Source organism: Carassius gibelio, chromosome A1, assembly GCF_023724105.1.
Source record: "Carassius gibelio isolate Cgi1373 ecotype wild population from Czech Republic chromosome A1, carGib1.2-hapl.c, whole genome shotgun sequence".
Taxonomy (NCBI): domain Eukaryota; kingdom Metazoa; phylum Chordata; class Actinopteri; order Cypriniformes; family Cyprinidae; genus Carassius; species Carassius gibelio.
In genome coordinates this window covers 6,396,867-6,410,400 of record NC_068371.1, presented here as the reverse complement: position 1 = coordinate 6,410,400, position 13,534 = coordinate 6,396,867, and the positions used below count along the sequence as shown (strand labels likewise).

General features: G+C 35.6%; 1 protein-coding gene across 3 annotated transcripts in view; it reads right to left on the bottom strand.

Moving 5' to 3' along the window:
- Positions 1-13,534, bottom strand: part of LOC127969488 (rho GTPase-activating protein 7) — a 96,187-nt gene that overhangs the window by 22,271 nt on the left and 60,382 nt on the right. Inside the window, exon 1 of one of the 3 annotated variants that reach the window (XM_052571669.1) lies at positions 3,688-3,840. The exons of the other annotated variants lie outside the window; for them this stretch is intronic. Coding sequence (XP_052427629.1) covers positions 3,688-3,754 — 67 coding nt within the window. The 5' untranslated portion in view covers positions 3,755-3,840. Of the gene's footprint in view, positions 1-3,687; positions 3,841-13,534 lie in introns of those variants that run through there. 3 annotated transcript variants of the gene reach the window in all.

The window sequence follows — 13,534 nt, the reverse complement described above, 5'->3', positions numbered from 1 at the left end:
TAACGGTTAAATAGTACTACTCTGATTAAAAATATTTAAAACTATATGTCCAACATAATGTATACAATTAAAAGAATGAGAAACCTTAAACACTGACAAAGGTACAGTAATGCACTACATAGTTATTACACCATCATGTTGCATTAAGTCATTAACCACAATTCAGAATTCAGTAAACTTGTGAAAACAAAAACTCAATTAGGTTTTTGATGATTATGAGTAATAAACACATTGACCATTCCGGCATGCCTGTGACTGTGAAAAACATATTGTTTGATCAAATTTTAAGAACTCACTTGATGTACACAAATAATCTATTTTGGATTCAAGAAAGGCAAATTTCACTGAAAGGTGAAATGTTTGCATATCTGTTGAACTCTCTCTGCATTGTAACACACCAACCTCCCTATGAAGTATGCAAAAATACCTAAATTACTGAGTCTGCAGAGTTTTTGAATTGTATAATCATTGCACACACTATGCTATCCCCAAAAGCCATAGGAGCTGAGAACCTGAAACATACACATTTTACATTATACATGTTATATACTGATACAAAGTGTGGAATATGCTGACCATAATCTCTGCAGTGTCTCCTGTCTGGATCTGTAAAACAGTGTGGCGTGTATCTGACTCACAAGGAAAAACTTATGCAGTACCAGGGGAATTGCCTTTACTTGTGGAATCTCTATCTCAGCCTGTATTCCTCACTCTCCAGAAATTCAGCTGTATCCAGACATGCCAGAGAGAATGAGTGAGAGAGACATGCGTGGTTTTGGAACTGACTCATCAGATTCATCACTCTTTTCCTATCTCTGTCTTTCATTGTAATGACAGCCCCTCCTGTTCTTTTCCCCCAGTCTGCTAAAAAAAAAAAAAAAAAAAAATGTTAAAATAAAAATAAACAACTTTCAATTTTCTTTGAATGGACAAAAATGAATGAATGAATCATTCAATGAATGAGTTAAATTTTGTATGAATAATTGAATAATTCAAAACTTATTCAAAATCGGAACCTGTGTTATAGAGAAGAGAGTTAGCCATATAGATGTTTATAGATTTACTTATCACCATTAAGTTAATCATAAAACAATTAGCTTTTTTTTTTTTTTTTTGATGAACTATTCCACATTTTGTGTGTTGGCAGTAACCCAGAAAATGGCTACTACGCTTAAAAGTTCACCCATGGTTTGAGCAAAAATTCCAACTTCTAAAAATGTGCACAGAAAAAGACAGTGAAAATGGCCTGAACTGAAATTACATTTTGTGGGCATTATATTTAGCAGGGTGCCATTGCAAATTAAAGGAGCATATAAGAGACGCCACCCTAGCATTGTCTGGAGTTCACCGGATCCTGTACTTCTTCTACTCCCACAATGCTTTGCCTTTCACAGAAACAGAAAATATGATCACCTCTGAGGATTTAGAAGTCTATATTTTAATGTAATTGTGACACCTTTATTTCTATACTGGTTTATCCAGGCTATCATTTGGGTTAATTTCACTTCTTATTCTATATACTAAAGGATGTAGTATAAATGAATACTTGAATGCATCTGTGTGCACGCTTCACAACAAGCCACTACAGTAAATTCCAAAGTAGAGGGAGCTACAGAAGAATAGAACTGTTATTATTAGCTATTTATAAACCAGCACAGGCTCAAAACAATCAGAAATAAAACCGAGCAGGTGTGAGCATCTGCATTTCCAAGCTGTGGAAGTAAGCTGATGCATTTTTTTTTTTTTTTTTTTTTTTGTGATTGTGCATGCTAAACAAATGAGGACCTTGTGTATTAGTACATAATGTATTTCACCAGACCACATAAGCTGGATATGTATGTACAGAATGTACCAGCTTTAATATCCAGAGGATAAATACTGGAAAAAAGCCACAAACACACACTGGTACCTTTTGCCCTGATCTTACTGACACATCCAAGCCTCTCGCACTTCCACACAAACACACCTACACACTGACAGCAACAAATGTACACATACACACACATCCTAATTCTAATATATATATGTGTGTGGGTGGGTGTGTGTGTGTGTGTGTGTGTTTGTTTGTGTATTTATTTTCTTCTTTTCTTTTCAACAGATACATTGTCAATTTTAAAGATATCTCAAAATAGTTTTTTTTTTTTTTTTTTTGCTTATTGTTTTTAATCATATTAACTTTAAACTATCCTAAAATTGTAATTTATGTGTTGAAATAGTGTTTTGCACACTTTTATTTAAAGGTTATCTAATAACACTTTAAAATAAGGTCTCATTTGTTTACCTCAGTTGACAATCTAACTGTAACATGAACTAATAATATTTTCATAGCTTTATTAAACCTTGTTATTGTTAGTTGATAAAAACACAATTGCTCATTAACTAATCTTAATAGATAGAGCTTTTGCTCTTTATTAGCAAATGTTGAACTTATCATCAACTAGATGAATACATTCTGTGGGATATTTGTTCATTGTTAGTTCAATTTTAACAAATTACACTTTATACTGTAAAGTATTACCATCAATTCCACTGTAGTTTACAAATATTAATATATTAATATAATCTATACAAAGGAATTTGATAATAAAAATAAATACATTAATAATTTCATAAATACATATACACCACTGTACAAAAGTTTGGAGCAACTAATGTTCTTGAAAGAAGGCTGCATGAAAGTAATATTGTGAAATAAAATTATAATTTAAAATAAATGTTTTCAAATTTAACTTATTTACATTTTTGAAAGCTATTTATCTTTTAATGTTATTTTCTAAATTTATTTCTGTGATGACTATTTATGCATATTTGGTAGGCATTATTCCACGCACACACACACACACACACACACATAAATATAGAGAGCAGCATTTATTTGAAACTGAAATCTGTGAAAGCATCTTTACTCTCTCTCTCTCTTTCTCACACACACATACACACACACACACACACAGGTAGATGTTGAATATACGCTTGATATTATGTTTGCTGACTTGCAAAATGTCCCTACATATTTAGATGGTAGCGTAATTTATAACTGGCCACTTTAGCAGTTCACCATTCCATTCCTGATTTTTCCATGAGCTAAGAGGTCTTACGTGTATCAGAGGCATTAGTGTACACAGCTGTTATGGAGATATATACAGAGCGCAGAGATGGAGGTCTTTTGGCTCCCCTCAGAAGCTGTCTGGAATCCAAGAGGCCCTGAGGGAGATTGCTGAGATAGGCTCTCTTCAACATGGACTCAATGGATTTCGACTGAGATTCTGAGATTCGGAATATTTGCTCGGAATGGGGTTAAAAGGTGAATGTATGTGCTGATAAGCATTTGTAAGGTAATGTATGTGTATGCATGTGTTGCAATGCCACATGTGTGTTCAGAAAATGCTAAACTAATGTTTAGCAGCACCAGCGACAGTTTTCACATCAGCGGGCAAGAGAGGAGTCAGATATGGCATTCACTCAAGAAACATGTACTGTACTGTATGTGTTTAAGCAAGTCGTTTAAGGTTGCAGGTTATTTTTTATTTTATTGAAGTTAGCAACTATGGGAAGGAAAATATGAATGTTTGTGCATTTTTACTTGATAGATTTGAGAAATGTTATTAATATTTATTAACAATATTATTAAATCCATATTTGAGCTGTATGTCTTGGCAAACACCATGTACACCCGAAATACTTTACCTTCTATGGTATTTAGATGTGAATCGCATAAACCACTGTCCTCCACAGGTCTCCTTTCCAACTGCATGTGCAAAGCTTTTTAGCATTCCCAAAGTAAGCCATTAGCTGACTTTAGTTGATCTGATTTACAGATCGGTTTTTCCTCATAGTTTTGTGGGCACATGATGCAGAGAGAGGAGAGAGTGATGCATTCAAGCTTTTCATCCAATAACATGCTGATGTGCAACAAGGGTAAGCCTCAAAATACATGATGTGTCAAAACAGAGTTCACCTAAAAATGTATACTGTATTTGCTGGAAATTTACTCATCCTCTGGCCATCCAAGGACAGATCATCACAGAATCCACAAATATTCGGCAATACTCCAGTCAACGTTCATCCTGCAAATCAAAAAGCTGTATGTTTGTAACAAACAAATCCATCATTAAGATATGTTTAACTTCAAACCGTTGATTCCAGCTAAAATACCAGTCCTCTATCATAAAATTTGCTTTCTCCAGTAAAGGAATAAATAGATAAATGCACAGATCAAGCACTGTTAGCAAAAACAGTCCAAAAGAGTTCTATGCAGATGTCGTTGAATTGAGATGTGAGAGGACAAAAGGGCACTTTTTTGGCCAGAAGCAATGGTTTAAAGTTTAAATTATGGATTTTTTTTTTCTTACAAATATGCAGCTTTTCAGTTCACAATATTTTAAATTATGGACTGGAGTGGTGTGAATAACTTGTGAGGTATTGTGATGTTCTTTTTTTTTTTATCAACTTTACTTTAAATTGGACGGCACCCATTCACTGCAGTTTCTGTTCTGACGAAGAAACAAAAATCTACATCCTGGATCTCCGTAATGTGAATACAATTTCAGCAAATTTTTATTTTGGGGTGAGCTATTCTTTTAACGTGATTACCCAAGTAAAGCTTTTGTAACATTAGCAAATATTCACCACATGCAAAAAAAAATAAATAATAATAATAAGGTCTATAATCTAGTGTAGCAATATATAATGCACAGCTCACATCACTTTCCAACTAAGAAGCATTATGTTTGTCAGCACACCAAATTACTTGAACAACTTAAACCCATTGTGAAATCTGCATGGGGAAATCATGTGGCCTTGCTATTTAAATGACATTTTGCTCATGAAAATCCGCTGAACAAATATTAATGTGACCACACTTTAAAACAGCATCTTTATCGGTCTGGAAATAACTTTTTTCCGATGTCATCATCCAGAAAAGACCAACCTGTGTTGTGTTTTGGATACTGGACTCCATAATCTACTGTAAACTGCATATATGGCCAATCAGCTGAAATAAGTCAAATGGGCTTTGAACTAAATGAAGGCAAGTAAATAATGCCAAAACTATGCCTTCTGAAAAAGCCCTCATTTAGCAAGAAACGATCCTACACGTTCTTCCCTGACTGAAGCTCATCTATTCATGGCAGATCTGCAGATCCCTTGTGTTGTTGTCTTGTTATTTGAGTGGCACAGTCAAAAGAAGCTCCAACACGGACATGTACGTTTCATCTCTGCCACACTTTTTTTCAGTTCTCTTTTTCATCTCATGCTCTGCATTCCTGGTGATATGAGGCTAAATTAGAAGACGGCTGTGACTTGAGTGTTCTCAGCTGGCCGGAGAGCATAGTTTTCCCACAACGAAAGTGACAAGATTCTTTGAAGCTATAATAACTATTTTGCTTTATGGATGGAATGGATTGCTTTATGCTCCATGGTCAGCCAATGTCCTGTACTCCAATGAAGACCAAGCCAAAGAACTTTAAGTTTAGGGAAACTATAGTGGATTTTAGAGTTAAATGAGAAACAAAATATATTTGTTTCCCCAACCTGAAGATCCTTTACTCAGAGTTATGGAGAGAAAAAAAAAGTACTTAGCATTGAAATAAATACTTTAAAACAAAGTGTTATTCTTATACATAAGCAAATATTTCTGACGGCAGATTTCAAGGCTTAGGCTCAAAAACAAAAAAACAAATGCAGCTGTGAAGGAATTTATAAATATAATTATGCAACAGTTCCCCTTCTCTAATCCGATTGGCCAAACAGTATTCCATTTGTATTTTGGTTGTTTCCAGACCAAAGTACAAAGGTGGAGTATTTTATATGAACTTTTTGTTTGTTATTTGAGCTTAGCATTTATTGATCTTAATGTTAATTTTACATCTTAAACTTTTAAAGTATTGTAAATTAACATTTAAAATCATATTATTGTATTTTAAACTAATAAAAACACATTTACAATTGTGCATAATACTAGGCCAAACCACAGCTGTTCGGCTATTCTGTTCACTCGTGATATTGTCGACATACATGTGTACAGTACAGAAAACAAAGCAACACATGCACTACCACTCACTCATAGAAATATGTGTGCATGGTGGGCAATGAACCACAGGCTCCAAATAATGGCTCATACTTTTTTAATTAGTCATGCATGAAGAAAGGAGATTACAGATGGTTTGCTTTAGTCGGCAGACACATGCAGAGACAATTGAGTGAGCGCGTGGACGCCGGTGAGAAGAGAGAGAGATCAAGAGTTCAACATAAGAGCAAACAATAAAGTAGCCACATTAATGTTTACCTTTCTTCAGCTCAATTGACTTAGTCTCCTTTTATATAACTCACATTACCATGGATCGTTTTTGGATCCTATCTGCTTTTTCTCTCTCTCTCTCTCTCCTGCTGGGCCTCTGGTAATAACTCAGACAGCTGTCATCAATCTCCCTCACTGGAAATGTGTGATTCTGCCCTCATATAGATTCTCATCAACACTTTTAGCTGCTTCAGTTGCCTTTGAGTCTTCATCAGGCATGGTCCATTTCAGATAATTGACGGTTAATGAAGAGATTTGGTGGTGGAAAGTCAAACCTAAAAAGCCTGGTAAATCTTTCCAGCCTTTATTGGTCTCCCCAAGCCAAATCATGATAAATATGATTTTGCATTTCCTAATGACTCTGAACAGATCCTATAACCCGGAGATCGTAAACTACGCTCAATTTAAAGTGTTGAAAAAACTAACTCAGGCGTGAGCTGAAATGGGTTTTAAAAGAGGATTCTTTTAGCGTACAGAGAACTGCACTGTTTCATGCAATGTTCAAAAATACTACATAGAAGTCTAGTCAGGAAACCACTGGCATACTTCTGCATGACTAATAAAAAACAAACAAATGACTGCAGAGTTAACAAAAAGGAATATTTCGGGCTCTCGCGTAATTCCAAAGACACTTGCTTGTTTTATATCAGGAGTTAAATTCAGCCAGAACAATCCAGAAGAGTGTACTGCTAACTGCTTTGGTCAATCTATTCTATTTTCTATCGCTCTAAGTTTTATCTCCCATATACAGATCACAATTTTTTAAAGATGCTTCCTCCTTAATCTTACATTTAAATCTATGAAAGAATATTATGTGGCATTAATGCAATTTTAATGCATAATTATGTGCTTTATAAGTGCTAGTGAACAGCCAATATGCTAGTAATATGCATGCTAAAAAGCAAATATCAATAGTGAGAATTGGTCCCTAAACTAAAGTGTTTTTTTAGGCTTTTTCCTATAGACTTTAGTTGTATTTATGTCATATTTACCTATACATATAAAAATGAATAAATATTATGAATAACATTAATAGTTATTTTATGATCATTTATTTATTCATTCATTATTTTCTATCAAACATGCACATATTATTGATGGGGAATTATTATGAATATTAATAATAATATATTTATTATTTTAATATTATTATTATTATTATTTCATGATTATTTATCTTATACCATTCTAGCAAACATATGCATATAATATTAGCACAAAAGTGTCAGCATTGCAAATATAATATCACATCATTATCTTAACTAAAAAAAAAAAAAAAAAAAAATCGGAACCACAGTAATTAGGGGGCATATCAGCGGCAGTTTATTCCTAATGATGCGTCTAACAAGCCAAGATCAGGACATCCTGTTGTTTACAGAGTCATTTACTCATGACCGCAGTGATCTACCCGATAATATTCTACAGTAGACAGCCTTGCTCAATTTAGTTAATGTCAGTAGATTTACAATCACCACAAGAACGGCAGCTTGTTTTTCTGCTGTACGTGGCAATATTAAGATAACAAGCAAACCAAAATGCAGTCATTTGTGAGATTTTAAGGGGAGCACATCATCTGGTTTATCTTTGTCTTGTGTGACTAATGCGCTTTCATGAGCTAGCATTTCAAAGCAGATGTCATGCTTCAGAAGTGTTATACGGCAGACAGATGGGCAGAAATATGTTTGATTGCGATTTCATAGATTGAGATTCATGTGGATTCCTATCACTGGCACAATAATGCACAGCTTTAGTTATGTGAAAACTTGGCCAAGGCATGATGGAATGTGTTGGCTGCCGAGCATGTGCCAGTCCACAAACTGTGATTGTGAATAAGTCACGGCCTTGGGCGAAGATATCTTACGATAATGCTTAAATAAACATCAACAAAGTAGCATTCACTTACAGGTTAAAATTTGCAACACTGGCTCAAAACCCGCAGTTTTGCAGCACGTTTATACTGTTCTACAAGCCAAACCAGTGTCATACCAGGACTAACCTGCAAACCAGTCCTAACTAGCATGGAAATTTAGGAGGGAAAATGTAAGAAACTATATAAATATGAAAAGCCAAGTAGTCAGAGAACTGTGAAATACAAGCTGACTTCCATTTACTGGGAATTTTGGGAACTTTTGGTGCAGCAGATGGGTACAGGACTAATGGCGGCGGCAGCATATGGTCCAAGCTGCTGCACTGATAGACAGTGGATTACACAGCCCAAACACCTAACCTTACCTTCCTTGACCTTTGACCCTTCACTGAACCTTCACCTCAGATGAAGCATACTGAACCACCAGCAGCCATGTCCAAACCAAACCAGGTGCACACACTTTTAACAGGTCATTCGATTAAACTGAGAATTGCAATCTCATCTACCCAGCTTCATATAACTCAAAATTTGTATGACTTTTGTCCCACAGAGTGCGAAAATAGCAATTATCAATAAAAGTAGTAACATTCAATAATAATAATAATTATAATACAATTTGTCGTTGTCTTTGTGCAAAAATCAATAGAGACCACAAAAAAGTTAAAAAAGCTAAAATGACTCAAATGAACTGAGTATTAATTTTGTAATACACAAGCAACATGTTCTGCCTTGGATTTTGGTCTTGTTTGTCAGAAATCACTAGTTTCCTGTGTCTTTTTACGGTGCTTAATAAACCATGCTTGAGTCAGGGGTTGACAAATAGGTCAGGTAATAAAGCATGTTTTGTGCTGCCAGCAGAACTAGCTAATTTATTTCACAGCACCCTTGACCTAGTTCACTCCAAAGCGCTGTGAGAAAGAAAGAGAGAGTGAGGGTAAAGGATGTACAGGAGCTCCTGTAGGTTCATCAGCAGGACAGAGACAGAGCGAGCGATTGACCCCAAGTCTGTGTGGGAATGTGCGTGTGTATGATGGGGGCTTGGTCCCCCTTTAGGGCATTTGTGTGAATGCTCCTCTTTAACTAGAAGTGAGAGTTGGGTGGACCCCAGAGTTTGGGTATTTCTTGGATTTTCTCAAGAGGTGGGCACAGAGAGGACCATTGAAGAGAGACTTTTAGCAAATGTTTCAACATAGTTCCTCTTAAAAATCTAACAAGTATTCATTGGTAAGTTTTAATGACCAATGCCCTTATTGCTCTGTGAGAGGTGCATGCGTATCTTAATCTTGCGGCCCACGTCAAGCTGAGGACTCTTGGGAAGGAATCTATGGAATCCTATTGACGGAGATGAATAAACAAACACATTATGTGCTAGAGGATTCGATTAAAGAAGCATGACGCAAGTCAGCCCAGGTGTTATGGCCCACTCTTAGCATTCCCTAAAAACAACTAAAACCACTTATTTTGAAATACTTTCTCACTCTGTTTATCACGGTGCTTGGCAGAGAGCTTCTATTTATGTCTGAAATGGTACTCAGGGCTGGATATATTCATGTCTAATACCTACCTGACCACATTCTTGAACTGTTTATATGAATAAAACCAAACATATTGCTAAACTGGCATCCTCAGTTATGTTGACCAGTGGTTTTCAAAAGTTTTAATGCCAAGAACCCCCAAACGAAAGAGAACTTCTTCTAAAGATATAAAGGAAGCCACATTTATACTATGTGGGAAATAATTGTAATATCATAAATACAGCGTGTTGTTTCCTCATTGTAGCTTTTAAAAGTAGCTTTTATACGTTTTATTTAATATTTATCAATATTTTATATTGTCATTGTCATTTATATTGTCATTTTATATTCTCATTAATTACTAAAGCAAATTATTAAATTATAAATAAATTATAAAATATTTACTTTGCATATGTTGCATAATTATTATTATTATTATTATTATTATTATTATTATTATTATTATTATTATTCCTGGACCACCGGTTTACATCAATGGGTTTCATCAGTGGATAAGTACAATTACTGCAGTTTTAATTATTATTATTCTTTTTTTTATATAAACCCTATCTTCATGTTGGGCTTCCCTAGTAATACAATCGCTAGTTCAAAAAGAGCCAAGCCAATAACATCCAAACTTGCCAGCAAAACTCCATGGTTGACTTTAGTTAAAATATGAGCTCAATTCCCATGAGATGAACTGCTATCGGCATCCCCTGCTCAGATCCCAGAATGAATGGCATCTTCTCACTGCAGCCCAAACAGGGTTGAGATTCCTTAAATGGTTGGACTATGAGTAACGTTATTAATTCTTACACTAATACATCAACATGGATGGCTGCTTCTCAGATTTATCTCAGTATTTACCTGCTTCATCACTCTAGCTTAAAAATAGATCTCAAGAACCGTTGACACTCCTTACGTCACGGGCTGACAGAGGTCAAGATTGCTTAAAACAAATAGGCATCTTGTGCAGAAGTAACTGTTTACATCATCCATCTCGGACTGAGAGGAAAGACAGTTCCAACAAGATTTGCCACCATCTTAGAACTCAAGTCTCTAGAGCAGAACAGCTCAATTCCAGTCAGACAAATGTTCTCTACACTATTCCAAACTTCATCACAGCAGATAACCTTTCTAAATCCATCCATGCAGCAGGAAAATCAATATCACCCCATGGACCATCCCAAAGACAAAGACTGGATAAACATTTAAGTTCCATTACTGTAAGTCATTGAAGAATAAATAAATGCATAGAGATGTGAAGTCCTAGATGTTCTCCAGTCTTTTCTATTTAGCTTATAGTTCTAGATCCCTGAGTCAGGCTCAGTGCTAATACTATCCAGCTGCAGTTTTGAAGCTATGACAACAGAGCTTAGCTTAGCTTCCTTACTTAGCTTCCCAGCCCCCAGAAGATTGAATTCCAGGAACATCTGGAGTGACTGACCCCAAGCTAAAACATTATAGCTGTGTGGTAAGGACCACAAAGCATGAATAGTTGCACCATATAGAAAGAGATTTTCCTTAATTAATGAACTCATAACATTTTTACAAAACCTGTCATTGTGGCGAAACCCTTTAAAAAGGTAAACCTTTTATTTTATTATTATTATTTTTTACCTTACCTAGCCCTTGTGAGTGCATATTAGTAACTGAATGGTACATATTAGTACTATTTGAAAGGGTACCGACCAGTGGCAGCTTTTATAGCCTCTTTTTCTTTTTTTTTTTTTTTTTTTTTTTTTTTTTTGGATAGGGCAAAATATCCCTAAATAATTGAAAATTGAATTTCTGCTTAGTGTGATGTGACACACACACACACACACACACACACACACACACACACACACACACACACACACACACACACACACACACACACACACACACACACACACACACACACATTTTATGGATTAATTGTGCCTTGAAATGAAGCTTATAATGCATCTCATGAATAAGTGAAACAACATTATAATACATTACAATACTTATGTGTTCATTGTTATGTTATATGCATTATGCATTAAAATAGATGACAAACAATAAATTTCAGATCTAACAAGGAATTTGCAATTATTATTTGAACATTGCTTATATTTATTTATGAAAAGATGTAATGCATTACAATTTATGGATACCCTTATAATGCATTCTGAATAAAGGCTTAGAGTAAAGTGTTAACAAACACTTTCTTTCATCTCATGTGAGTGTACATCTAATTACACTTGTCTCAGTAAAATGAGACATCATATGATTTTCTCAAAGCAGTCACAATGCATGGAAATAAATTTATGCAGTATACAGCAGAACAGAGGCATTATTGAAGTCGGGTCGAGACAAGCTTGATGCTGTAAGAACACCATAAAATAAGCTTTGTATGAGGAATCAAAACAGACCTAGAAAAAATGGCTGCCTTTATAGATTAACTTCAAGATTAATGTTCTGATCATTACAGCATAGGAATGCAGGTAACCATGGTGACCACAAACAAACAAATAACAACATATGGAAACATTATTAATGACTTCACATTCATGCTGCAAGCATTTTAACTGTGTCTGCTGGCTGTCACATCTTCTCACGCTAGATCTTAGAGCCTTGAAGAAAAGTCACGAGAAAAATACAAAAAGAGACTGAAAAATTTTCAAAAAAGTTGCTGTTTTTTTAAGCTTATGGTGGAAGACTATAACGTTTCCAAAAGAAGAGACTCAAAACAGATGCTAGGTCATGAGAAATGGCCCCTTAGATAGGACATAAAAAGAGTTGTGCGTGTGTTAAGAGTGACAAAGTGTTTGGTTTATGAGCCAGATGCACTCCAGCAAAGACTGAGATAAGATTCCTCCTCACTGGCTTCGCATGTTCTTCAGTAATGGAGCAGAAACCCCCGTCTTTCCCCACCTCACACATGACCAGTGGTTGACAACATTTTAACACACATACGTACACACACACACACACACACACACCCACACACACACACACACACACACACACACACACTTGTGTTAAATAGTGTCAGCACTACATTCGGCCACTCCATCGCCCCTATTATTACCTCCATCATTACAGCACTGTTGAGGTCATGTGTCAAAGTTCACTCGGCAGGGTTCACGTCTCGGGGGTGACACTGCGCTGTGGTGGCTTTCTGAGCCTCTTGTCAGGACGACACTTAGTCTGTGACCTCAAGGTCAGAGGTTAAAGGTGACGGTGACACCACCCTTATCAGGAAGCCTCAGATGCTAAGAGTCTGCCTTGAGGAGGAGAAGAACAGGCTTGGAAAGTAAGAGAGATATAGATAGAGCGAGATCATGAAAAATGGAGGACAGGGAGCCTTTTTTAGGGGCCACACCAATCTCAGTTAATTTGATCTCTCCTTTTCTTCCATCCTTTCTTCCTTTTTTATTCCAGTGATGGCAAAGCTGAATTTTCAGTAGTCATTACTGAAGTCTTTAGTGTCACATGATAATTTTTAGGTAAGGTTTTTTTATTTTTATTTTTATTTTAGCAGTTTTGTGCACAAGGTTGTTTGTATTTAGTCTGACACAATGTCTATTCTCACATATTAATTGAATCTGTTACAATCTTATTCATAAATTTTAAAAATCTGACCGTCAACTAGCCAGTGTCTGGTTGTCAGTTGAGACAGCAAAATAATCATTAAAATGCAAGACAACTTCAATGCTAAAAAGAAAGAAAAAAACACAATTCAGACATGTCTCTTGCCAAGGGCTTTTTTTTTTTTTTTTTTTTTTTTGGCCAGATGTCAGAAATATAGGTTACCCTTGAGATGAGAATTTTGACAGGTGTCACTGATAACATCTTTAACCCGTGACAACCGTAACATTAGACATA